At 41.4% G+C, this 26,491-nt stretch overlaps 1 protein-coding gene across 1 annotated transcript in view; it reads left to right on the forward strand.

Annotated features, from left to right (window-relative positions):
• cdt1 (chromatin licensing and DNA replication factor 1) overlaps positions 1 to 12,312 on the forward strand; it is a 72,651-nt gene extending 60,339 nt beyond the window's left edge. The window contains exons 5-9 of the mRNA XM_077495948.1: positions 4,325 to 4,425; positions 4,523 to 4,711; positions 4,801 to 4,941; positions 11,716 to 11,917; positions 12,009 to 12,312. Of these exons, the coding sequence (XP_077352074.1) occupies positions 4,325 to 4,425; positions 4,523 to 4,711; positions 4,801 to 4,941; positions 11,716 to 11,917; positions 12,009 to 12,172 (797 nt within the window). The 3' untranslated portion in view covers positions 12,173 to 12,312. The remainder of the gene's footprint in view (positions 1 to 4,324; positions 4,426 to 4,522; positions 4,712 to 4,800; positions 4,942 to 11,715; positions 11,918 to 12,008) is intronic.
• The last annotated feature ends 14,179 nt before the right edge of the window (positions 12,313 to 26,491 follow it).

Consider the following 26,491-nt stretch of genomic DNA (forward strand, 5'->3'; position numbering starts at 1 on the left):
CTTGCTGCCCGCGCCACTGCGGTTTCCAGGCATCATAAACAAAGACTTCTTAAATCTCCCTGCATCTATCTATAATATTTTTTCTAATAGAATTTGAGATATATTTAAAATCCCTTAAATGTATCAATTCTGAAACACGCAAACAATTTATTCTCGTGACGTTGCATGATGCGACCGCCTACATGAACTGCGAGATCTCGCGAGAGTTGAGGCGGGACATTACGAGAACTACCCCTCGAAGCAAATTACTCTTCAATGGAAACGCCTACAAGGCAAAATTGTACTTTATCGAAATAAAAGAAATATCGCTTTTATTTTGATGTTGGTTTTGCACAACAAATAGCCTTGAACACTCTATATGAACAAAAAATCTATCACCATAGCCGCCATGTTGACAAGCACTTCAGGCCGAAGCAGTCGCTTAGACAAGATTTGAGTGAATCAGGCCTCAGCCCCACCCACTAACTTTGACGGGCGAGCTTGACAGATAAAATAAATTCACGAAACACCGCAAAACAGCGACCATGAAATAATTAAATAGAGAAATAAATAAATAAATATATATATATATAAATAAATAATTAAATATATAAATAAATAATTAAATATATAAATATATAAATAAATAATTAAATAATCACAGGGAATTTAATTAATTAATGACACATTTAATTAATTAATGACACTTTTATTTAATTATTTAATGGTGTATTTATTTAATGTTGGCACTTTTGGTCCTCTATAATTCTGATCCGTGGTTTTTTTTTCTAATTAATTTATTGATTTTTGGCATACTGGAACAGGAAAAATTCTCTTTTTCTGTCCCCAAAAGGAGCTAAATTAATTAATTCATTAATAAAGTGGGACGGTGGCTGACTGGTTAGCACAGGGGTCGACAACCCAAAATGTTGAAAGAGCCATATTGGACCAAAAAAAACAATTATGTCTGGAGCCGCAAAAAATTTAAAAGCCTTATATAAGCCTTATCATGAAGGCAACACATGCTGTATGTATCTATAGCAGGGGTGTCAAACTTTTTCATTTGAGGGCCACATACAGAAAATCAGAAGGACAGCAAGGGCTACATGAAAAGAAATTGTGTTTAGTCCTAAAAATTGTTCAAATAATTTGTGCTTTTGTGTATTTAGAAAAATGTTACATTATATAAACCAATTTATTTGTAATATGGCAGTAAGGTTATTAGAATTTTGGAATTTTTCATTTTAGTTAGTCTTTATTAGTTTTCAGGGTGGTTCTGTTAGTTTTTATTCGTTTAGTTCTTTAAAAAATGCTTAGTTTTAGTTTAGTTTGTTAGTTTCAGTATTAGTATTATTTTTTGTTGTTGTTTTTTGTTTTGTTTTGTTTTTTTATGTGTATTACTTGTGCGCAATATTTAAAAAAAAAAAAAAAAACACCACGGGAGCAATGTCATCCGAAGGTGCTTTTCTATTGGCTGCTGCTAGATGACGTCACTTCTGTGTGACATACTTTCAAACGTCATTATTCCGGTTCATATCAAAATAGATTACTAGAAATCGCATTTAAAATTATCCCCAAATTAATTACCAAATATTAAAACGAAGGACGTTTGCTATAATTATAGTTTTAGTTAGTTTTGTAAACATAAAATGTAGTTTCAGTTAGTTTTCGTTTGTTAAAAAGCATTTTCGTGTTTATTTTATTTCGTTAACAATATTGGTTTTTGAATTTTAGTTTTTTCATTAGTTTTAGTTAAGTAAAATAACCTTTACTGGCACCTGTTTTTCGATACCCTCCCTTCTTACTTTGACCATCCCCAAACATTTTTCTTTTGTTTTATTTGAACTGAGTCAAATGCCATTTTTAGCATATGTCGCGGGCCACTGAAAAATGGACGGCGGGCCGCAAATGGCCCCCGGGCTGTAGTTTGGACACCTCTAATCTATAGCTATATTAGCCTACTATCAAAATGACTAAGTTAACTAAGTAAAAAAAAAATCAGATTGTTGATGTTGTTTTTATTTTGAGGATTCGAAAAAACAAAATAGAACGTGCACAATCCTCGGACCTGAGCAACAAAACACAATATCCCGGCTCAAAACCTTACCCCTGGACATCGGACTTTGTTGTGTAGCAGGAGATCGGAATATTCGCTGTCAACTTCATCAAGCAATGCACGGAACTGACGAGTGTTGTGTCGGTCACGACCGATTCGTTCTTTAGAACGAATCTTTCAGTGAACTTGAGTGAACGGGTCACTTCTTGAGGTGATTCGTTCTTTTCTCAGTTCATTTGAGAGCAGCCACGCTCATGCCGTCAGTCTTCGCGAACGACCAATTAGTCAGACGTAGGCGGGATTTTACTACACATGCAGCCTCACTATTGGTGTTCAAGAACGAGTCACCGAGGAAGCTTCCCGTTCGCGAAAGCATTATATCTGACCACTTGGAACAAAACAGCGTCCCCACGACAAAGCTCACTCCCACTTTGCCGAAAACGCGACAGAACTGGCTGCAACTCTTGCAGCCTCACACGCTTCTACCTTGTTTTTTATGCAGCAGCAAATGACGCGTGTACGTCCAAATTGATACGAAGACGTATAATATTACGCATTACGTCATCACGTCAATTTGCCATATTTCAAATTTTTATCACCTAAAAAAATACACCGCTAATATCGTAGACGATATTTTCTGGAACACACCTTTTGGCCAGTAGGGATGTAACAATAAGGGCAATATCATGATATTGTGATATTAAAACTGCCACAATATCGTCATCGTCATGTTCACAATATTTAAAAGGAACACATCTGTTAAAAAAGTTAGGTTGATTTCCATTTGTGCTAGTTTATTAGTGCAATTTAATTTTCATTTGGGATGTTTTGGCCTTCAATGTTTAAAATAGGGCCCGACCGATATGCACTTTTTTAGGCCGATGCCGATACTGATATTTTGGCAGAAAAAATACTGATTACCGATTAATCTGCTGATTATTTATTTAAAATGTATATAATACAAATAGTGACAGCTTAGGCTGTTTGAAAGTGCTATATAAATCATAACTTGACTGTTCCTGTGCGTTTTGGCCTCTTGGGGGCAGTGTGGTGCCATGCATCCATGGCGTACACACTTAAAGTACAGAAGAAGAAGCAATTGAATTCTATAATTTTTTATTATTATTATTTTTTTTCCACACATTGGGAAGAATTTGTGCCTTTGCGTAGTGTTATCATCTGTGGGTATGTGTTCCCACAACATTTGTGTGTGGATATTCGATATTTGAAGGAAAAACACTTCCTCTTCGCATTTGCTAACTTGCTGTTCGTGCTAGGCTAGCTATGTTTTAGAAACGAAGCATGTTTTGTATTCCAATATACAGTGGCTGTAATTCTTTACGTTGTGTGGTTAGTTTTACAGTTAACTCCAACTGCGGTGTCATTAAACAGCTTCAAGGACGCTTAGGGACAACAGAATAACATGCGCTACACACTTGCTAGTTGCTAATGCTACAAAAGCAAAATGGTGCATTCAGGGCACTTTCACAACATCGTACACTTCAGTTTTCTTTCATAACATTTTAAGGGGGAAATAATCGGCCATTTGTACCAATTGGCCGATTGTTTTGGCTGATGTTTGAAGGCCAGTAATCGTCCAATTATAATCGGCGGCCGATTAATCGGTCGGGCCCTAGTTTAAATCAATGCTAATTGTCAGATGAAGGGGAACCTAATCTGCTTGTGAAGCGATCACTGCTGTTATGTATAAAATCACAATATTGTGCTTTTTTTAGTTTTAAATATCACCAACCCCCCACATTATTGTTATAATTATCGTATCGTTACACCCCTATTGGCCAGTGTTATTTGCTCATACAGTTATTGACAAAGTGGTGGACCTCACCCCATTCTGGTGAATAAGTGAGCCTTTTGATGATGCTTCTTGATACTCAATCATGACACTTGTCTGTTTCCAATTAAACCTGTGGAATGTTCCAAGCAGGTGTTGTTTGAGCATTGAACTTTCCCAGTCCTTTGATTCCCATGTCTAAGTTTTTTTTTTTTTTTTTTTTTTTGGAACATGTTCCAGCCATCAAATTAAAAATTATAGAAAATTGTTCATGTTCATCAGTGTGAGAATTACCGGTAGTTATGTTGTCTTTGTAGTGTCGGTTGAAAGGGATTTGCAAATCATTGTGTTCTGTGTTTATTTTACACACCCCAGCTTCATTGGAATTGCCGTTACATATTAATGACAGAAGTAATCCATAAACTGACAAACTGTTCATGATACTGTCATCACAATACAGGTTGATAAATTTACTAATGTGCATTGATCATTTATAGATCAAAAGGAAGGTAGACCCATCTTGACAGCCTCTGATCTTTTGGCAAGACGACACACCTTCCATCACAACCTCATTTCCATTGTTAAACACCACCACAAGGTCAGTTTTAATAGTCTAGTTGCATTGATGGAAACGATGTGGGTGAGGTCATTTCTGATCAAGCTTTTTTTTTCACACACAATCCCTCCATTTGCAGCTATTCCTCTCCTCGTTAATACCTCACGTGTACGTGCCAGAAGACCAATTGACCCGCTGGCACCCTAACTTTAATGTGGACACTGTACCAGCTGTGCAAGCAAGCTTACTGCCACAACCTCCTCGCATTGACAAACTGGCAACTGCCGAGGAGGTGTTGGACAAGGCCCACTCTCTCATCACAACCAAGGTCCTGGAAAATGGACTTTGTATTATGCACCATATCAACCCATTGTAATTTTTGGAGTATGTTGAATGTGATTTGTTTCTTTCACGCAGATGGAGAAAGCACTGGTTTCTCTGGTTGATAAGGCAGAAGATAAAGAGATATCTCCAAAAAATCGGACCTGCCCACCAACGTCAGATTCACCTCGTATTCCAAATGCACTGAACGGAGTGTCGCAGTCCTTGTTAGACAGAGTATGTACATCCGTCGTGTGGTTTTTGTTGTGTTGTGTTTTTCTGACAGCATTTTCCAGAATTACAGAAATGGTTGAGCACCTTACAAAAAAGCTTTAGTATTTTCATGCAAAAGAACTAAACTAAAGATCGTGTGCGTGTGATTCAATTCAGAATAGATATTCGATCCAAAATGATTTGGTAGACAAGGATTTCTGCTTTAATTCATTTGCTCCCAATAACGTGTAAATGTTTTTTTTTATGTTTTACGTGTCCCAAAGGCGTATTTTTATACGTTTTATTTTTATTTTTATTATGCCAGAGCATACAGAAGGCTTTGATGCAGCCTCTCAACTGCAAAGAACGGTTGCAGATATGGTAGTTATTACACAAACGGCCAGCAGGTGGCAGCAGAGCAAAGGAGATCAACCAGAGCCATGTAGAAAAAAAGCTAAAATACTGACAATTTTCAATAGATTTGTGAAAACTGATGAAACTTAGCTCTCTTCTAATGCTCATTGTTGCAAAATGGAAACCGATAGAAACATAGTTTGTTTTTTTCCTGATGAAAGAAGAGACGTTAATCTTTCTTTTGATAGGTTCCATGCTTTTATAGCAATAGAACACAATATTCTGCGGGCCTTGCAAAATCAGTCAAAATCCAGTAAAACAGCCCGGAGCGAACGGGATTGCTTCTGTGAAAACGGTGTGAAAGAGTTAATCTAGATACACAAAGAATCGTCATGCTCTACTCAATTCTGCTTTGCAGGACATAATGACAAATGGAGACATTCAAGTGGCAATTAAAAAAAAAAAAAAAAGTTTTGAAGAAGCGAAGTACGCATTACGTTTTCACATGCATGATAATAAAGCTAAGTTTGGCCCCTAAAGTAGCCGTCATTTGAATGGCGGAGATTAGAGTGCTGAAAGTGTTTGCGTAACTGTACACTTTTTAAAGGCCTGGTCTTCCATTTTCACTCAGGAAAAGGCACTTTTTAAATACAGGATTTAAACAGACAAACTACTTCTCAATTTACAGCTCTGGGCTTCTCTTAATGTCTGGTGGTGATTTTTTTCCCCCAACAGCCCCAGCCTGTATTTAGCAATTTTATGCTTGTTTTGTAAACAGCGGGACGTTTCTTTGGAAAGACGGTGTTTATAGCTGTTACCCTGGGATTAAACCGGTTGCGTGTGCATCTGTGCGTGTGCGTCTGCGTTGCGTTCCGGCGACGCAGCCGATACGTTTCCATTCATTCAAATTGTTCAAATTACCTGGCTGCGTGTGCGCTGCGTCGACTGCGTCTCAGCTGCGTCGTGCGGCAGCCCTCCGCACGGTAGACCTATTTTCTATTTTTGACGGACCATGCATCCGTCGGCCTCCGTCAAATGGCAAGCTAGCACAGAACACATCGAGCGGGACAGGAAGACCTCCAGCCAATCGCAGAGCGGGGGGGGGGGGGCGTGTTGCAAACTGGGCCGGGCAAACGTGTCGGCTGTGTGACGTCACTCCTGCAGCAACTTGACAGCACACATGGATTTTTTTTTCACTCACTCATTCACACATGTAAGCTTCTGTGAGTGAGTGAGTGGGGAAAAAAAAAATCCGTGTGTGCTGTCAAGTTACCGCGGGAGTGATGTCACGCAACCGACAAATTCGCCTGGCCCCGTCCGCCACCCCCGCTCTGCGATTGGCTGGAGGGGTATTGTTACGCCCGGCTTGGCTAGGGGAAGAGAAGTAAAACAAACACAGAGATTTTGAATACTGGAACGAACATTAACAGATTTAATTGAGTTCTCTGGCAAGGGTTTGACAATGGAGTTGAATGGTAAACACACAATAACAGGGGTTAACAGAGAGGAGGGGGAATAACAATGGCACGAAGGGGAATATACACTAATCGAATACGCAACTAGGCACAAAGGGGAATACGAGCTCAAGTGTTTAACGAGTGTCTCGAGAAAACGTCACCAACGAAAGAGACACCAAGGCGAGCTGTACTGCTAAGTTCCAGCCACCCCAAGGAGCAGCAACGCAGCACTTTTTATTTTGGAGCAGTCCAGCCAGGTGTTGAGCAGCGATTGGAGGAGGACGCAGGAGCTGCTCATCCGAGGACGCAGGGGTGGTCGGCTTTCGGACAGGACATCGCGTCAGGAGAGCCGTCCAATCCGAAAGTTGTGTTGGCATCACTGTCCAATCCGAGAGTTGCGCTGGCACATTCAAACTGCAGTCCCATAAGACAGGCACCGGCCGACTCCAACAAACACACACATATATTCTAGGGGAGCGTAGCTGCCGGCGGGCCCGGGCCGACAGCCGTAACCCCGGGATTACGCCGGATGCGTGTGCGTTGCGTCTCCATTCTGCTGCGCCTTGACTGCGTGCTCCAGACACGTCAATTTTTTGTCCAACTCACACCAGCTGCACACAACTGCGGTCCAGCAGCTCCGTTGCCGACAACTTCCCGCCGTGTCTCGCGTGATCGCGCACGATAATGTGGCATTAAAAACGTCAAAGACGCAGAAAGTCTGTGCTCAACAGAGATGCAGAAAGAGAGGTGGACTTGAGGGCTGTTACATATGTTTTCAAATTTTGGTAACTCAGTGAAACGTACAACCACGAATTCTTAATGAAGGATCATTAAGTAAGAATTTTGAAATGTAAAATCTGATGCCTCGTCTCTGGCGGACTTCCTGTTAGGTTTATATGGCACCAACATACTTTTTGTAGGTCGTAGTCTGTTACATATGTGTACCAATTTTCGTAGCTCTATGTTAAACGTACACCCGGCAATGCTACGTTTGGTAAGAGTTATTAAACTCTAAATTTGATGCCTCGCCCCAGTCATATAGTGTGTCAAAAACTTTCGATTTTTTACCATGATGTGGTCCCAGGTGTTGAGATGGTACAGCCCAAGTTTGAAGTCAATCGGGTTAACTGTGTAGGAGAAGCGGACAAAAGTATGACCCCTGTAAATGTGCAAAAATTGACCCAAATTGCACATTCAAATACTCATACCTCACTTCCTGTCTATTTGTGATTGTTTTTTTTTGTTTTTTTTTGGTTCATCTGGATATGCTACAGGTGCCACACAATTTTCATAGCCGTAGGACAATCGTAGCGGGATAGGGATCCGTTCAACCTATGTAGGGGGAGCTAAAGACCAATGTTCCCCCAAAGCTGCACGCGTGCGCAATTGCGCAGTGCTCTCACCACCTCAGTGCACAGCAAATGTCTTGCAGCGCATTAAAAAAAATAAAAAAAATAAAAATAAAAATTCCTAACCTGCAGCTGTATTTACTTTTTGTATTTTTTGTATTATCTTCCCATAAAAAATAAAACTTGATATAGTACGTGTGGTTAATGGTGTGGGAAAGTAAAATGTGACAAAAAAAACTTAAATGCAAGAGGAACAGCCATGTTGTGTTGTGGGACGAAGTGGCTCCGGCCAAAATGAATGGGCACACCTGTCACCATGGGCGGGCCATAGGGGTCCGTGCCCGCCCACCAAGATGATTGTGCCCGCCCAGTTGAGGCATGGATCTCTAAAATGGTTCTACTTTTTTTATTATTATATTTTTCCATTCATTCGGTTTAGCACTCTTATATCTGAGTGTCAGTAAACGCAACACAGGTCTCGGGGTGTCGGAGGTATGTTACGTTGGTGTTGGCTGCTTCAGTTCATTGCTTCTTTTTTTATTTATTTTTTTATTTTTATTTTTTATTTCATTGCTTCTAATGCTCGCCACTCGCCGAATTGTTCTTGTTTTTGGCGTCGGCTACGGCCAACGGTGGCCGTTTGTACAAGTAACATTTTCTGGCGGCATTCTTGCAAGATGTCACAATATGAAGAAATAGTGGTATGGTTTCGTTTGATTGATAGCCAGTCTTACCTGCAACAGGCATCACAGTCTTACTGAAAATAATGCTAGGTATGCCTTACGCTGACTTATACGCATACGCGACAAATACGTCAATGTTGGCGTTCAATGCAAGAGGCAAGGCAAGGCAAGTTTATTTGTATAGCACATTTCATACACATGGCAACTCAATGTGCTTTACACAAGGAAAGACAACACATAAGCATCAAGTAACAGTAGTTAACATTCAGAGGAAGAAAAATAAATGAAAATAGGTTACAAAATTTACTAAAAAGAACATACAATAACAATCTTAAAACATTATTCAACAAACTTTAAAACACTTAACATAAGGAAGTTTAAAATAAAAACAAAAAAAAACAATTGAAGCTGTTTAAAAGTCCCTAATCAAAGGTATAAGAAAAAAGCAAAGTTTTTAACCTGGATTTAAAAGCATTTACACTCGGGGCTGACTTCACTTCTGTTGGAAGCATATTCCATCTGTGTGCAGCATAATAGCTAAATGCAGCTTCACCATGTTTGCTTCAAACTCTGGGTTCCACTAGTTGGCCCAGGTCTGTAGATCTCAGAGCCCTGCTGGGTTTGTACTCAATCAGCATTTCTTGGATATATTCAGGACCCAAACCATTTAGTGATTTATAGACGAGTAGCAGAACTTTAAAATCGATTCTACAGCTGACTGGGAGCCAGTGTAAATCCTTAAGTACTGGAGTAATATGTTCTGATCTCTTTGTTTTGGTCAGAACTCGAGCTGCAGCGTTCTGAATGAGCTGCAATTGTCTCATGTTCTTTTGAGAGAGTCCAGTCAGAAGACCGTCATGAGTCATGTACATTTTGTACAAGTAAAGCTGCAAGTTTTTGAGGACGCTGGCGCTTTCCTTTTTTCTTTTTAATTCTGCTGCAGACACCGTTCAAACAGGTGGCACGTTTGAAGCAATATGTCAGCACATCCGCCCTATTGGATGTGGCAATTGTATTTGCCATTACATCGGCAAAAATAGTAAGATTGACTTTGAATGGGATAATATAATCAAAGGTTATAATAATTCCTTATTAATCCAATGAGTTGTGGCTTGATGATACATCTCCAAGGAGAAACAGAAGGAGGCATCTTTACAAATAGCTTCACTTTGCCTCATCCAATATGGCTGCGCCGTCAACGTACTCACAACGCCACCGCAGTCTACTTTATGTGTGTATTGTAAATGCGGTCTATGATAATACTGTCAGCGGGCGCCATTCAATGGATAGATGCACGGCAGTGTTACATAAATGTATCCAAATATCTTGGGCAAGTTAATGCTGTCAGTATGGTATTCATAATAATTGGGCCCGCCCATGCATTTCATGTGCCCCCCTTAAGCCTGGGCTCTGGTGACGGGTCTGTGAATGGGCATTATGTTACTACGGTGACGCCAGCCGGCGCGCGTACCACGCACACAACAGTCAACAGGACACCATTCCCACTTCACTTGAGTTTTAGTAGCAGTTGTTCTACTGTAGTTTGAAGCATGCATACATGATACAAACAGTACTCATACTTAGCACTGACGAGACTGCAGCGACACGCAATCGAGCCATTCAGGAAGTCCAAATATGGGCGTAGTTTACGAGCCTCTTCAATGAGGCTCTTCACGCATTTCAGAAATGTTCACGTTTTAATAAATTACGTTTTCCATTATTTTTTAGTAGATGATATTTATAAAAATTGTTTTGAGACTTAATTATGCTTAAAATAACCTGTGATTAAAAACAAGTAACAAACTAGGGCTGGAATCTAATCATCTGACACATGATGTACAAGTGGTTTGAATTTTTTTGTAACATACATACATCATGTAATTTATAATCTGAGGTTTTGGACAGGTGTAATACTGGTTTGGCTGAAATGTGCATGTCTGATGTTGTCAAGAGCTTACTGTATATAAATGGACTCAGTTGGGTTTACATTTCACAGCCAATTTTGTCCTGATGGCCTTTGCGTTCATTTCATTGTTCATGGTTCTGACAACATGATACGGACAAGTCTTTGAATAGCCCTCACAGATATAGTTTATAAGAGAAAATTTATACTGTATATGCATTAATTTCATAACAATGAAATGTGCATGTAGCGCTTCTTGCAGTCTCATTGGTACAATCACACGCCACGCTCGGTGGCATTCCACTGTGGAGACAGTAAATTAAAATGAAAACGCTGCGGGAAAAAGAATATTTTCAAGTTTGGTCGGCTTAGTGGGTGTCAATTCGCAAGATGGCTGCTGGTGGCTTCACTTCTCGCTATGGTGATATAAGTGGCATTGTGAGTCTGTATATAAGTCCATGGATGCCACTCACCGTAATCCATGGAATGCTCAATTAGTTTACGTGAATGCACAGTCACACAGAAAATTAGAGGGAACATTGCTAAAGACCCATTTTTTTGTTATCATGTATGGCGACTTTTTCGCCAGGCCCGATCTGCGTGTAAAATTTGGTGAGTTTTCATTCACGTTTAGTGTCTCAAAAATGCAATTGTTTGCGGAGAAGAATAATAACAAAGAACTAGAGCTGCGAGCGGCTATAAAGGACCCTCGCAACCCGGGCCACGTTGGGGTACTTGCACGTCGGGGTGTACTGGCATGTTGGGGTACTGTTTCATAGGAAACCATCTAAATTGTAAACGTATTTGCCATGCTTTGTGTTTGCAAAATTTCATGGAAAGGCCAAAAATGATGCACAATTAACAAAATAAAATCAAAATGGTTTGGCACATGGCTATAGAATACTTTTTGTAGGTATTAGGCTGATAGGTATGCCTCCCAATATTCACACATCTAGCTGAAGTGATTGGCATGATTGTAGAGCTCAGCCTCAATGCCATGTATGTCAGCGACTAAGCCTATGCTCAGTGTCTTAGATTCTTTTTTGTTCTAGATTAGGGCAAAGGAAGCCCAGAAGTTCCAGGCGGCTATGACGCGAAGCCCTTCTCAAGAAGAGCGTCTCTTAATGATGTCCCGGCTCGGAGAGCTAGCGAGGATTCTTCGAAATGTTTTTGTGTCTGAAAAGAAAACGGCTTTAAATATGGAAGTCATTTGTAACAGGATGGTCGCCAGCTACAGATCTGCACTCACTTCAGGTTGGTCAACATCAAAAAGACACAAACTAAATGTTACCAAAAAATAATAGTAATCCGATTGAACTATTGGCTGTTCTCTCTCTGCGTTTAGGGGAAATGGAAAAACACATCCGATTGCTGGCGGAGCTCACCCCCAACTGGCTTTCCATACATCCAGTCAGGAAGGACTTGTACCTTAAATTACACAAACATATGGACCTTGGTGTAATTCTGGACAAATTGAGCTGCAGCCTCAGAGAAGAGGAGAAACTCTAGTGCAATTTTCTGACTGAAATCAAGCCCTGCCACAGTTAACTTTTTCATTTTCACTTGAAAACAGTCTATAAATGACTCTTGGCCTGCAATACTTAAAGGGATCGTTCGGCTTTTTTAACATGAATCTCAATTTGATCCTCACCTCCCGTGTGTGCGATCAGCACTGACTTACCCCTGACAGCGTTCGGTGAGACCAGTTCTGGTTCGGCGTTGGACGAGAGGAAAATAGTCCAGCAAGCTGGCTGGGGTCTCGGAAATAAAGCGTTTTTCTTCTAAAAAGTATTTGTTTTCAAAAGCGTGATACATTTCCATCACAATACTCTTTTCTGAATAAAATCAGACGCCATTACCGCCAGCCACTACTTTTCTGTTCGTTCGTATCACTGCGCCGCGCCCTGAAGAACGCTAACCGACGCACTGCAGCCAGCTAGCTGATACTTCCGCCTGAAGTTGTTTGCCTTTTCGGCGGAAGTATCAGCTAGCTGGCTGCAGTGCGTCGGTTAGCGTTCGACAGGGCGCCGCGCAGTGATACGAACGAACGAACAGAAAAGTAGTGGCTGGCGGTAATGGCGTCTGATTTTATTCAGAAAAGAATATTGTGATGGAAATGTATCACGCTTTTGAAAACAAATAGTTTTTAGAAGAAAAACGCTTTATTTCCGAGACCCCAGCCAGCTTTCTGGACTATTTTCCTCTCGTCCAACGTCGAAACAGAACTGGTCTCACCGAACGCTGTCAGGGGTAAGTCAGTGCTGATCGCACACACGGGAGGTGAGGATCAAATTTAGATTCATGTTAAAAAAGCCGAACGATCCCTTTAAGGCATGAATAATAAGTGTTGTTAGGTATGTATAAGAGGAACTGTTTTGTTCCACTGAATCCGTAGTATTGCTTGCAATTTTTATTTATTTATTTTTTGTTAGATAGAGTCATAGGACAATGTGATTGTCACAATGTGAATTAAAGGAGCGAAGAAAAAAGTTGTCTCTAATTGCAGGGGTAACAACTTCTGGTAAAGTTTAGTAATGGGGCAGGAAGTCCACTATTTTGGCTTTATTAAGCTCTTAGAGCATTCCGTAGTGGTACGGTAAATGGTACTTTTCCACCTTACAAGGCCCTAAAAGCGCATTACAGTTTGACTACCTACTGATGACGCAGCATCAGGCACAACGGGAATTCAGCATCTTGCTCAGCGACACAACTAGGGCTGCCACAAATTATTTTTCTAGTCGACTAATTACCAACAGGAGTCGACTAATCTGAACATACAGTATCGTCGCTGTCCTGTGAAAAACATTTGTCCTTTTTATTTTATTTTTTATTTTATTTTTTAAACGTTTTTGGGATGTCTGCATTCAGTTTCATCTCATATGTTAGCGTGCCAAAGAGAACATCATGTTACACATGCGGTGCTAACATACACGATGCTAATGCTCGCTTCCAGACTTGATTACCGTATTTTACCGTATTATAAGGCGCACTTAAGAGCCTTCAATTTTTTCAAAAGCTGACTAGTGTTTCTGTCGAATATTAACACCACTGAGCAGACCAGCCTTGCATTGCACACATTGCCGCCTTTATTTCTCTTTCTCTTCTCTTCCTGCGTACACACGTCACGTTCCATTACGCCATCACGTAACAGACGTACATTCAGGCATGCCATACACTACATCCCTCCTTTTCTTAGATTATATTTTATCAACATATATTCAACAATAACTATCTTCTTCAATACTCTTATCCAAGTGACAGTAACAAACATTCTGTTTTAAATGTAAACCAAAATTCTATTTAAACCAAAATTCTATCTTTTTTTTTTTTTTTCCCAGTCAAACATTTGTTAAACTTTTTTTTTTTTTTTTTTTCTTCATACATCACAAACAAAACCTACTGGCGGGGGTGGACTACCCTGCCAGGAAAGACACGTGCCAGAGTTTATTCTGCTCCATCATGGCACCGTCTGTCTAAATGAAAGTCCATGAGATGCGTGGGCAACCTCTTGTTTCTCTGAGGTCTAGTGTTCTGTTGAGGATCTTCGTTTGGTGCTATTTGTGCAGGATGACTATCCACGCTTTCTCCAGTGATGTTGATTGGCACCAATGTCTCTTTTTCAGGCTGAACCCACAGCTTCACGAATGACACGTGCCACATAATTTTCTTGCACTCTTTTTCCAGAGTGACTGATTGTCCTTTCCTTTCCACCACAGTGTAAGGTTCACGTTCAAACGGTGTTGAAAGTTTGTTCTGTTTGTGTTGCCGAAGCAGGACTTTGTCTCCTTTGTTCACAACACTTTGTTTCACTCTCCTGACTGTATCTGCATGTATGCGTCCTTTCTCCTTCTTCTCAGCATCAGTGATGCGGACATCAGCATCCTCCAAACGATGTGGTCGTTCATGCATGGCCAGTTCAGGAGGTTTGGTCCTGATTTGTCGATTGAACAGCAACTCTGCCGGGCTGCGTCCTGTGACACAGTGGGGTGTGTTGCGATAGGCCATGAGGAAGACTTGCAGCTCATTTCGCCAGTCTTTCCCTTCTACGTGGGCAGCTCGTATGGCCTTAGAAAGCGTCCTGTTCTGTCTTTCAACCTCGCCGTTTGCCTGTGGCCAATAAGTTGGGACTTTCCGGTGTGAAATGCCATTTTCTTGGAGGTACATTTCAAATTCTTTTGACAGAAACGGTGGACCGTTGTCAGTTACTACCATCTCTGGAATGCCATGAATTGCGAACGAGTGTCTCAAGCACTTGATAATGTTTCCAGCGGTGGGGCTTCGGAGGATGTCAACACTCACCTATCTGGAGTATTAGTCGGTCAGCACTAGTAGATGATCACCTGAGGGAAATGGTCCACACATGTCAATCGCTAGTGTCTGCCATGGCTCAGGCGGGAGTTCTGTTCTCGTGATTGGAACATCCTGTGAATTGCAACTGTGAAGTTGACATGCATGACACGACCTGACCAATTCCTCTGCTTCTCTGTCAATACCGGGCCACCACACTTTAGTTCTCAGTCTTTGTTTAGTTTTGACTATACCTTGATGACCTTCGTGTGCCAGCATCAGTGTTCTGCGTCTCGCTGCCTGGGGAATAACAATCTGAGTCCCTCTTAGCACAATTTTCCCTACATTGGTCAGTTCATTTTTTACAGCTTTGTAAGAAGCCTCACATTTACTCCAGTCACCTGTTCTGATACACCTTCTCAGAGCAGTCAAAGTGAGGTCTTCTGCTGAAAGATCTTCCATTTGCCGTGGAGAGAATGCACATGGAACTGCATTTTCGGCCACATAGTAGACATGATCCTCCATCGTACCTTTCTGTACTGGCGGGTTGACTGTGAGACGTGACAATGAATCTGCTGCGTTCTCTGTACCTGGCTTGTTTCCAACTTTGAAACGATATGGTTGTAGACGTAAAGCCCATCTTTCGATCCTTGCTGGAGGTTTGGATTTTGGTGAGTAGATGGTCTCAAGAGGCTTATGGTCTGTGACCATTACAAAATCTTTTCCAGAGAAATATATTAAATTTCTCACAAGCCCACACAATGGCAAGAGCTTCTCTTTCCGTCTGCGAATAGCGACGTTCCACATCAGACAAGGATCTGCTGGCGTACTAAACTGGCTTGTGTGTTCCATCGTTTTGTTTTTGGCTCAATATTGCCCCTAGTCCAACGGGACTAGCATCCACAATCACATGTGTCTCAGCATCTTGTTTGTAATATGCCATAACATGTGAACTTGCCAGCTGTCTTTTTAATTCAACAAATGCTGTTTCCTGGTCGGACTCCCATGCCCATTTGCAGGATTGTCTTGTGAGCCTTCTCAATGGTTCTGCCATTGTCGCCAAATTGGGAATGAACCTGCCTGTTGGATGGAATAAGAACTCCACTTTTGTTTCAAGTTTGTCTTCTTTATTTGCAAGCGCTCCCCGTCCACCACCGTTCCAACGGCACAACCACCGCTCTCCCCACTCGAGCTTCCGTCACATCAAAGAAACAACATTGCCGCCTTTTGGTGTGGCAAGTAAAAGATATTAAATTGAACAACAATCTCAGTCTCTTCAAAAAAACAAAACAAAAAACAAATGAACATTATATGCAGATACAAATGTATCATATCTAAATACTGAACTGTGTAAACATAAAAAAAAAAAAATTGGTTATTCACTCAACTTTCCAATACCCTTCATAGAGAGCCCTGAGGAATACGGCTGAAGATGCTCCCTTCTTAGTGAGAGAGTCAGCCAGTTGATCCTTGGTGTCTGACCACAGCACCTTTTTTACTCTTTTGGTTTCAAAGAGCTCTTTAATAGAGCTGATTTCCAAGCAAAGCCTTTTTTCAGCAACAAATTTAGTAGACTTCAGTGCATCCATAAGAGAATGATTATCAGTAACACAGATTATTGGTACAGGTTGCTCTGTGCTACCTGCATAGAGTTCAGAAAATAATGTTGAGAGAAAAATTGCGTTGTCAATTCCCTCAGACATTGCTAGCGTTTCACCTGCAAGTGTACTCCTGACAATTCTCTTGATTTTCTTTGACTGGCACGCTATCATCTTTTCCAAGGTGTTGAAAATTCAACTGAACTGTCTTAGATTTTATTTTAGACACAACTCTACTCGCTTCACGAATGGTCTGTATTGTGGCACATTTGAGATTTGATGCCAGATTGCTGGCATCAAACATGGCATCAGGTCTGCTTTGTCTAGCCACCCATAAAAGCTGCCCTATCTTTGATCTGAGCTGATCCCTCTCTTCCTCAGTAATAGTGGAATCTTGCTCGGCTGCTCGTGACAATTTGAGAGGTATAGGCTGTAAGTGTGCAATGTATGTGTCTTGGTGTATTTTTACTCCTTTGTCAGAAGTTACAAAATCTACACCGACAAAAGAAAAATTGTCATGAGCCTCACGCCCAATGCTGAACCTTGCTTTGAGATGTGCCATGACTGTCATTTCAAACACTTGAGACCCACCCCAAATAAAATCATCAACATGACAAGCAAGAACACCGGTTACATTTTTGTCATTGTCCAGCCAGTCGAAAACCGCTGGGTCTACTTTGGATACAATACCTCCTGCTTCAAACATTATATTCTTTACTTGGTTGTACCAATACAGAGAGGCATCTGCCAAGCCATACACACACTTCATTAATTTCCAAAGTGTCCCTTCACTGCTCGCTTCAGGAGGAGGTTTGACAAAAATGTCTCTAGACAGTTCCATCCCCTGTAAAAAGGCTGACTTGATGTCCATCGAATGAAGTTGCCATTGTCTTTGACAAATCACTGCTACAAGAAGCCTCAGTGACTCAGAGGCACAGGTTGGTGAGTCTTTTTGTAGCTCTGTAACTTGCAGCTCCTCAAATCCTCTTGCAACAAGCCTTGCTTTAGGTACTAATCCAGTCATTGTCTCTTTCAGAGTGCAGACCCATCGTGTGGATATGCGCTTTTGTCCCTTGTCCTCAACTTCTTCAAACACATCATTTTGTTTCCAGTTTTGTATTTCGCTCGACTTAGCGTCATCAAATGAAACATCTTTTGTCACAAGTATGTCCTCACTGGCATTTCCTGATGCATCATGATCCACCTGGATTTGAAAATCCTCCAACTGTGACACATCTGCGGATTTGTTGGTGCCAGCCACTCCAGCAGGCCCAAGTAGCTCCAAGTTGTACCAGTTTTTATATTTTCCTGTCACTTTCCAAGCACGTCCTAAAACTTTTGCAGTTTGTTGAATGCCATTTTCTGGATTTTTGAACGTGACAATCTGACCAGCCTTTAAATTGACATTACTTCCAAGCTCTTGTCCTTCAGCCCTCGAGTTTTCCACAACGGGCAATGCATCATTCTCAGTGCGTTCAGCATGTGTCTCTCCTTCCGGCTCATCTGTCATATCAATGGCACGCTGTTGCTTGTTATTGTTAACTTGATCACAGGAAATCCGGGATTCGTACTCATATTCCTGGGTAACTTTCTTCAGTCTGAGTTGATGGACTCGAATACAGGTGCCTCCATGTGTGACAAAAACAACTGCACCATCCAGTCCAATGACAATTCCTGACCCTTGCCATTCTGGACAGTCCACTCTTTTGTAGTAAACCTTGTTACCGAATTCAAACTTCTCATCTGTGTGACGCACCTGTTTCTTTTAGTGCTCTTCGTATTCTCTCGGAACATTCTGCTTCAGTAAAAGCCTTTCTTGCTGCGTGCATAGCTGAAATATGTTTAGCGACCCATTCACTTTTAGTGGTACCTTCTTGAGCAGGTGCTTGGTCAATCAACGCAGAAGGTAGATTGGGATTCTGTCCAAATACCAGCTGATGTGGACTATAGCCATGGACACTTTACATGCAGTTCTTTGCCATCAAAGCCCAGTCCATAGCAGTGCTCCAGTTGCATCCGGTGCTTGTTTTCACTTTCATTATGATCGCAGTTAGGGTCTGATTATGTCGCTCTAACAGCCCATTACTCCAAGGACTGTAGGCAGCTGTTGTTTTTACTTCCATGTTAAAATTCTCAGCCATGTATCTCACTTCTTCATTGTTGAACTCCCCACCATTATCACTAAACAGTTTTTTAGGTGGGCCATTCACACTTATCCAGTCGTGAATAAAATGTTTTGACTATCTCAGAAGATCTCTTTGTAGTAAGCACACTCCCTGCACTGAAACGAGTGAACTGGTCAATAATATGTAGGTACCACACTCCTGGCTCGAGCTCAAGCAAGTCCACAGCAACAGTTTCATTGTACGTTGACGCAAGTGGTAAGCCCACAGCAGGTTTAGGTTTTCTCTACGATATCTTTGACACACTTCACATTGACTTACTACTTTCTGCAGCAGGTCGACACATCAGGGCCCAGGCTACAGGCGAGCTCGGCGGTCGCCTAGGGCGCCATCTTGTGGAGGGGGCGCCAAATTGCAGAAAGGGAAAAAAATTTTTTTTTTAAAAACACAAACACAAAAAGCCCTCCCCCCCCTCGTGTTTTCTAGCATAAAATGTTATATAGCGTATGTTATATATATATAATGTTATATAGGTGTTCCGCCTTCTCCCCTGGTGCTTCCTCCTCTGCTTCCCCCCTCCCGCCGCTGTGCAAATCTCGCGCGGCTGGAGGTGGGGTGGGCACATCTTCCCTCTCTGCACTGCTGCCCGGTGCCGGTTTCCGGGGGGGGGGGGGGTTCTCGCGGGGGGCCGGGGTCGCGGGGGGGGGGGGGGGGGGGGCGGCTTGTTTGGGGGGGGGTGGAGGTATGGGTGGGTGGGGGGTTGGGTGCTGGGGGTCGGGGTGTGTTCGGGGGTTTGGGGGTCGGGGGTGGTGGGGCCTGGGTCGTGGTGGATGGCGGGTTTGGGTGGGGTGCGGGGGGGTCGTGGGGGGATGGGGGCTGGGGACCGGTGGGGCGCTGTGGGGGCCCGCTGGGCCTCGTTCTGCGGCCTTGGGCTCGGGGGTGTGGGCCGGGGCTGGGGCGGGGGTGTTCCGGGTGTCTGGGTCGGCTCGCCGACCGGTGTCCGCTCGGGTGGCTTGGGGGTGGCCTTGGTGCTGCCGCGGCCTGGGGATTCCGGGGGGGGGGGGGTGCTCGCTTTGCTGGACCGGGGTTGACGGCTTCTTTCTTCGGTGGTGGTCCTTATGCATGCCAGATCCGTCGCACCAGCATCTACTGAAACTCAACAGAAGTACCCTCTCCCTCCCACAGCCCCTTGAATCAGTTGGTGCTGGTGTCTGTGGTTCTCACTTTTCTTTATCTATCCTTCCCTCCTTCCTCTCTTTAGTTTTTCCTCTGGTCACTTGAGATCTTAATTTATTAGAAGTATGAGGTTTCTGGGGTTGGCATAAGACTCTGGTTTTGTAACCACGCAGGAGGGGTCTTGTTGGTGCTGGACTTCACTTTGATGGATTGGATGTACTGGCTTCTATTGATCTCACTCTGCCTTATCGATCCTTCCCTCCTTCCTCTCTTTAGTTTTTCCTCTGGGCTCTTGAGATCTCGCTAAATTTGCTGGAATTTAGAGGCTTCCGGGGTTGGCGTAAGACTTTGATTTTGTAATCATGGGGAAGGCAGGAAGTGTTTGGTCGGTGCTGGATGTCACTTTGATTTACCTTTCTTTTCTCTTTATTTCTTTTTTTTCTGACCTTTTCTCTGGTCTCCTGACCATTTAAATCTCACGACTCTGGCAAGATTCTGAAGTACCTGGTTAAGGCGAAGGGTAATGGGATATTTATAAGGTTTTAGGTGAATGAATGAGTATAAATTTATACGTATTTGCACGCACGCACACGCACGCACGCAAACGCACACACGCAAACGCACGCACGCACGCACGCAAACGCACGCACACATACACACAAAAAAAAAAAAAAAAAAAAGAGCAATGATGACAAGACGTTGAATCGGTAAGACTACCGAATGAACAATTCTGAGCTCTAAAAAAAAAAAAAAAAAAAAAAAAAAAGTTATATAGCAAATATATTTTATTGAGTTCCTTTTTTTTTTTTTTTATTACTTCTATTTCAAATAAATGACTGAGTTCACGACCTGCTGTCCTGGCGCCCTGAACCTGACCCGCTGCTGCCGCTTACAATGAATGAAAGGTAGGGGGAGGGGTCGTATATCATCTCAGAGTGTCGTGGCAGCACTTTAGAAAGATAGATAGATGGTTGGCACACTTGTTTATACATTGACATCGACAACAATGAAAAGGTCCAAGCCTTCAAGTGCTGCATTAAGAAAGCGGCGAAAGGAGGAGGAAGAAAAACGGGCCCAGGGTAGAGGTATGTATGTCAGTCAATCATCGTTTATAAAATAAACACGAAAATAGCGTTAGCTTCTTAGCTTGCTTGTAACTTGTTTACTGCACCATTACATCCATGCTAGTAGCTACTTTGCACACAAGAGTGGGGCAAGGCTTGCTGAGTTTAAACTAAAACAGCCAGTAAGTCCAGACACCAGCAAATGGATTTGCACAAGTCATTGTTTCACATAACCACATTAATTTATTAATTTATTGAAAATAAGAATTATGTGCTGGTTTAATGTAAACATCGATATAGTAAATGCATTTTTTTTTAACTAGATGCGCTGAGAAAATATTTGCAGCCACAACAAGCACCTGCAGAAGCTGTGGTGAACAATCCTTCAGTGTCATCTTCACCAAAGGCTACTGAATGTAAGTGCATGGATGGTGCATTTAATACAAACAGCCATAATTTCTGACATTGTATTCTATCATAATGCAAATGGATTTGTTTTCCCTGCTTTAACACCAAAATAATTTGAAGTGATCTATTTTGTTTAATGTACAGCTGAAGCAACAGCCAGTCAAGCACCAATCAGCAGTACTTTGAGTGACACAAAGCTCGATCTTCTAGATCCAGGTGACTATTTCAGTTATATCAGCTATTGCTGCATCATGTACAGTGCTCAGCATATATGAGTATACCACCTTTGAAAAATGTAAAGATTTTGTTCAATATCTCCCCGCGACCCTTGTGAGGAATAAGAGGTCAAGAAAATGGATGGATGGATGGATGGATGTTCAATATCTCAATAAACATAAGAACAATTTCCAAAATATTGACAAAATGTTTTCTGTAGAATACGCACTTGACTCACAACATGAAAGTAAGGTTGTAATAGGATGCATAGATTACAAAATCTTCAATTTAATCAAATTAACTAATGCAAAAAAAAAAAAAGCAACCCACAACAAAAACGACTACATCTAGTATTTTCTATGAGCTCCATGACTGTTATGGGTAGCAACATGTCTGCTAGGCCTGGAATTAACAAGCCTTTTTCTCGGGGTCTACTTATTTGTGCAATATGTACTCTCATAAAAAATAAAATAAAATAAAAAAACTCTTAGCAGAGATGCAGTCATTTCTTACCTGGCCAAAATCCAATATGTCAAGCATGGAACTTTTAGTTTTTCTAGAGGAGAAAAAACTTAGAGAAATCTATCCCAACATGTGGGTAGCACTCAGAGTGGCCGCTACCATACCAGTGACTGTAGCATCAGCTGAGAGATGCTTTTCCAAGCTTAAACTAATAAAAAACTATTTAAGGTCTACCATGTCACAAGAACGGCTAACTAGACTGGCACTTATCAGCATCAATCAAGAAGTATCCAGGCAGCTATCCTTTGACGCACCAATTGATGCCTTTGCTGCAAGGAGGTCCCGGCGTGCACTATTTTAAGTATTTGCCGTTATGTTCCTAGTTTTTTTGCACGCTATTCACATTATCTGTGAATCACCTTATTGCCAAAGTTTTACGATATATCAAAGTTTGTATATTGATACATTTACTATTTTTTGTATCTTACACAATTATTAATGTACATAGTGAAAACATTTTGAGGTTTTAAATACTGTCATTTTGCAAAAATTGCAATAAAAAGTTGCATTGCATTGTACTTCTGTTATTTTTCTTATTTTTATTTGTTTGTGGAATTTGGTATTTATTGTGTGGTGTGCTATTAAATATATCTATAATTTTTTTTGTGTGTTTTTTTTTTTTTTATGGGATTGGGGGGGGCTACCATGTACATTTTCGTCTAGGGTACCAAATCATGTAGGGCGACACATCCAGCGTCCTTGTTGCCAGAACTGCTTAAAAGTCTTGGTAACTTGTCTGCAGAGGCATGTCCAAATTGTTTGTGAAGTTTCTCTAAAACTCTCATCTTTTCATCTGTTTTCATCGTTTCTGTTATTGTCAGTATTTCTTCCTCAGTATCTGGTGTGTGCTCCGCATCAGCATTGCATTTCTGCTCACTGTCCACAATGCTTGCACAATAATGTCCAGAACTAGTGAAATCCAGTTTTATAGGCTGCTTGAACATTACTGCACTGTCACACTCCATGTTCAAAACTGTCCCTGCTCTTTTTAGGGATGTCTTGCTGAAGAGCAGAGGGATGTCAACAGGCACAACTTCAGCTTCTATGTTACACTTTGTGTGCCCAATTTTAGCTGGTATCTTCACACTTTTCACAGAGTAGACGACGTTTCCATCGCCAAACTTAAATGGCCTGCAACTTTGTTTTTCACTCTCATAGTATTAGCACTTTTCTTGCCAAATAATGTGCTGTACTGTTCAAGCCACTGCTGTCCGCACACTGTTCTAGTGGAAGCAGTGTCTATTATTGCTGAGCCAAAACATTTTGTTATAAATATCTCTGCATCTGTTGGTGATTCCTTGGTAAACAGAGTAACATTACACTCTTCAACTTCTTTTCGCGATTCTCCGTTATTTTTACACTCTCGTCTTGGTGTGGACAGTCTTTAGCCCAGCGAAACGTACTTTGGCACACTGCACATTTTGATCGCCGCCCATACTTGTCAAGTGGATTTGTACCATTTTGTGGAGTTTTCTGTCTCGGGGACCTTTGCCAGGCTTTGTTTTTTTTTTCGTTGCTGCTCCGTAGCATATACCGTTTCCTGGCTGATACCTTCGGTTACAGCACTCGCATTTCCGCCAAATATTCTCTATAGTGCTGACTTCATGTTAGCAAAGGTTAAGTCACTGCATGCTGTTAAAGCCAGCTGTCTGTCTGTCATATCCAAGCACGCTGTGTCTAACATCTTAAAAGCTAAAACAGCATCGGGTAACTCCATGTTGTATTTCCGCATTCGTGAATATCGCTGTTCAAACTCAATTATATAGTCCGCCATTGGCATATTCACGTCTTTCAGAATCCGGTCAAAATTGGAGTAAGCCTCATATATTCTGTCCTTTTTCCTCTTTAAGGAACAACCCATCAAGTTTGGCAAATAGTGTTCATTCCCCTGTCATCATTTAATTTAATTTCCATTGCTGTTTCTCGCGCCCTACCTGATAGCGCCAAAGCCACCGTGAGGGCTTGCTTTTTTTCTCCAAGTCGGTGACTCTTGTCCAAATTCCGATCTCATTTTTCCAGCTTTCGTAGGGTTTTCCTTCTTCAAATGGTGGCGGAAATCTGTAGTTGCTAACCATTCTCTGCTACCAATGTTGGATGGAATAAGAACTCCACTTTTGTTTCAAGTTTGTCTTCTTTATTTGCAAGGCTTCCCCGTCCACCACCGTTCCAACAGCACAACCACCGCTCTCCCCACTCGAGCTTCCGTCACATCAAAGAAACAACATTGTCCCCTTGTGGTGTGGCAAGTAAAAGATATTAAATTGAACAACACTGCCACAGTAGTTGACGAGTCCCAGGAAACTTCTGTCGCATTTGTTTGACGACGTGTGTTTTCCACAGCTTTGATTTTGGATTGGGCCGTTCTAATACCATTTTTGGACAGCACGTGGCCCATGAATTCAAGCTGTGGCATTCTAAATTGGCACTTTTTCCTGATAACTCTCAGGCCTCTTTCCTGCAGCCGCTGCTTGACTTGGTGTAGTCTCTCATCGTGCTGTTGTGTGGTTTCTCCTGAAACAATGATGTCATCCGCTATCTTGTGAACTCCTGGAATGCCATGTAACACCTGTCCAATGATGTGTTGGTACATCTCTGGTGCACATGAAATCCCGAACATTAGTCTTTTGTAGCGCCTCAACCCTGTGTGTGAGATAAATGTGGTGATCACTTTTTATTCGGGCTCCAACTCAATTTGATGAAATCCCCATCTTAGATCCAACTTGGAAAATACTGTGGATCCATTCATGTCCTCCAGTATTTCATCTATGACAGGAATGGGGTGTCTTTCTCTCACAATAGCTTCATTTGCTCTACACACAGTCTTGGTTCTTTGCTGCAACGATGCACTACAACTAATGGTGAGACCCATGGCGTTGGCACACTCACTTTTTCAATTACATCCATTTCTTCAAGTTCCTTGAGTTTCTCTTCTACTGGTTTTCTCACGCTGAATGGTAACCTGCGTACAGGCTGTGCCACTGGCTTTACACTGGTATCTACATGTACCTGGAGTTGAAAATCTTTGTTTTCCTAAGCCTTGAAAACAGTCTATATTTTTCCTCTATTTCTGCAGTGAATACTCCCGTGTCTTTTTGTTGGACGGTGTTCACATGTTCGATTGGACCTATGTGCAGAAGTCCAAGCTTTACATCAGTTTCTCTCCCAAGCACACAAATGCGTGCTTCTTTGATCACTTGTATGTTCGCAATGACAATTTCTGATCCTTTAGTTGCTTTCAAATTAGCACTGAAAATCCCTTTTACTTGGAGTGGTGTTTTTGAGCCAAATGGATAGACTTCCTTCTCTGGCCGCTTTAAGTTGAGATCAAATTAGGATTTTAACTCATCAAACTTGGCAACAGTCACAATATTGCACGTAGCCCCTGAGTCTATCAACATTTCAACTGGCTCATCATTTATTAGAACTGTTAGTGTTGCATTCTTAGCACTGCCCGTGACTGTAAACACTTGATCAGAATCACTGTCCTTAAGGTCTTCAGATGTAGTTGCAATTCTCTTGACTTTGTGTGTTTTCTTAATTTTAGCAAAATGTCCTTCTTTGCCACAATTATTGCACTTTTTATATTTGGGGACTGTACATTCACGACCTCTATGTCCTTCACGACCACAACGGTAACATGTCATGTTGTGGGAGTCACGGGTTGCTCCTTCCTGACTTGCACTGAATCTGGGTTTCACCGGTTTTCCTCTCCCTTTTGCAGGTGTATGTGCAACAGCACATTTTCTCCATTTTTGCAGCTTGCTGATTTGCAGCCTCCATTGTTCTTGCAATTTCAAGAAGCCCTGAGAGCTTTAAGTCTTTCTCGCTCAGCAATCTTCGACGTAATGTGTTTGATGTACATTTATCAATCACTTGGTCACGAATAAAATCCTCTTTATTGTCCACAAATTTGCACGTTAATGCAAGCGTCTTTAATCTGCTCACAAAACTGTCAATTGACTCTCCTTGTGTTTGTTCTGCTTGTCTAAACACATGTATACATATATATATGTATATATGTATATATGTGTATATGTGTATATATGTATATGTGTATATATGTATATGTGTATATATGTATATATGTATATATATATATGTGTATATGTGTATATATGTGTATATGTGTATATATGTGTATATATGTATATATATATATATATATATATATATATATATATATATATATATATATATTAGGGGTGTGAATTGCCTAGTACCTGACGATTCGATTCGTATCACGATTCACAGGTCACGATTCGATTCGATACCGATTAATCCCGATACGAATTTATAAGTCGATTGTTGCGATTTTTTTTCATTCAAATTTAGAAAATACTAATCAGTAAGCTTGTAGAGTGTAAGATTTATATGAAAATGTATTATTTATTTATCTGAAATTTCAGTCTTATAGAGGTTGTCATCTGTTTCATG

Source organism: Festucalex cinctus, chromosome 14 (assembly GCF_051991245.1).
Source record: "Festucalex cinctus isolate MCC-2025b chromosome 14, RoL_Fcin_1.0, whole genome shotgun sequence".
In the NCBI taxonomy this organism is placed as follows: domain Eukaryota; kingdom Metazoa; phylum Chordata; class Actinopteri; order Syngnathiformes; family Syngnathidae; genus Festucalex; species Festucalex cinctus.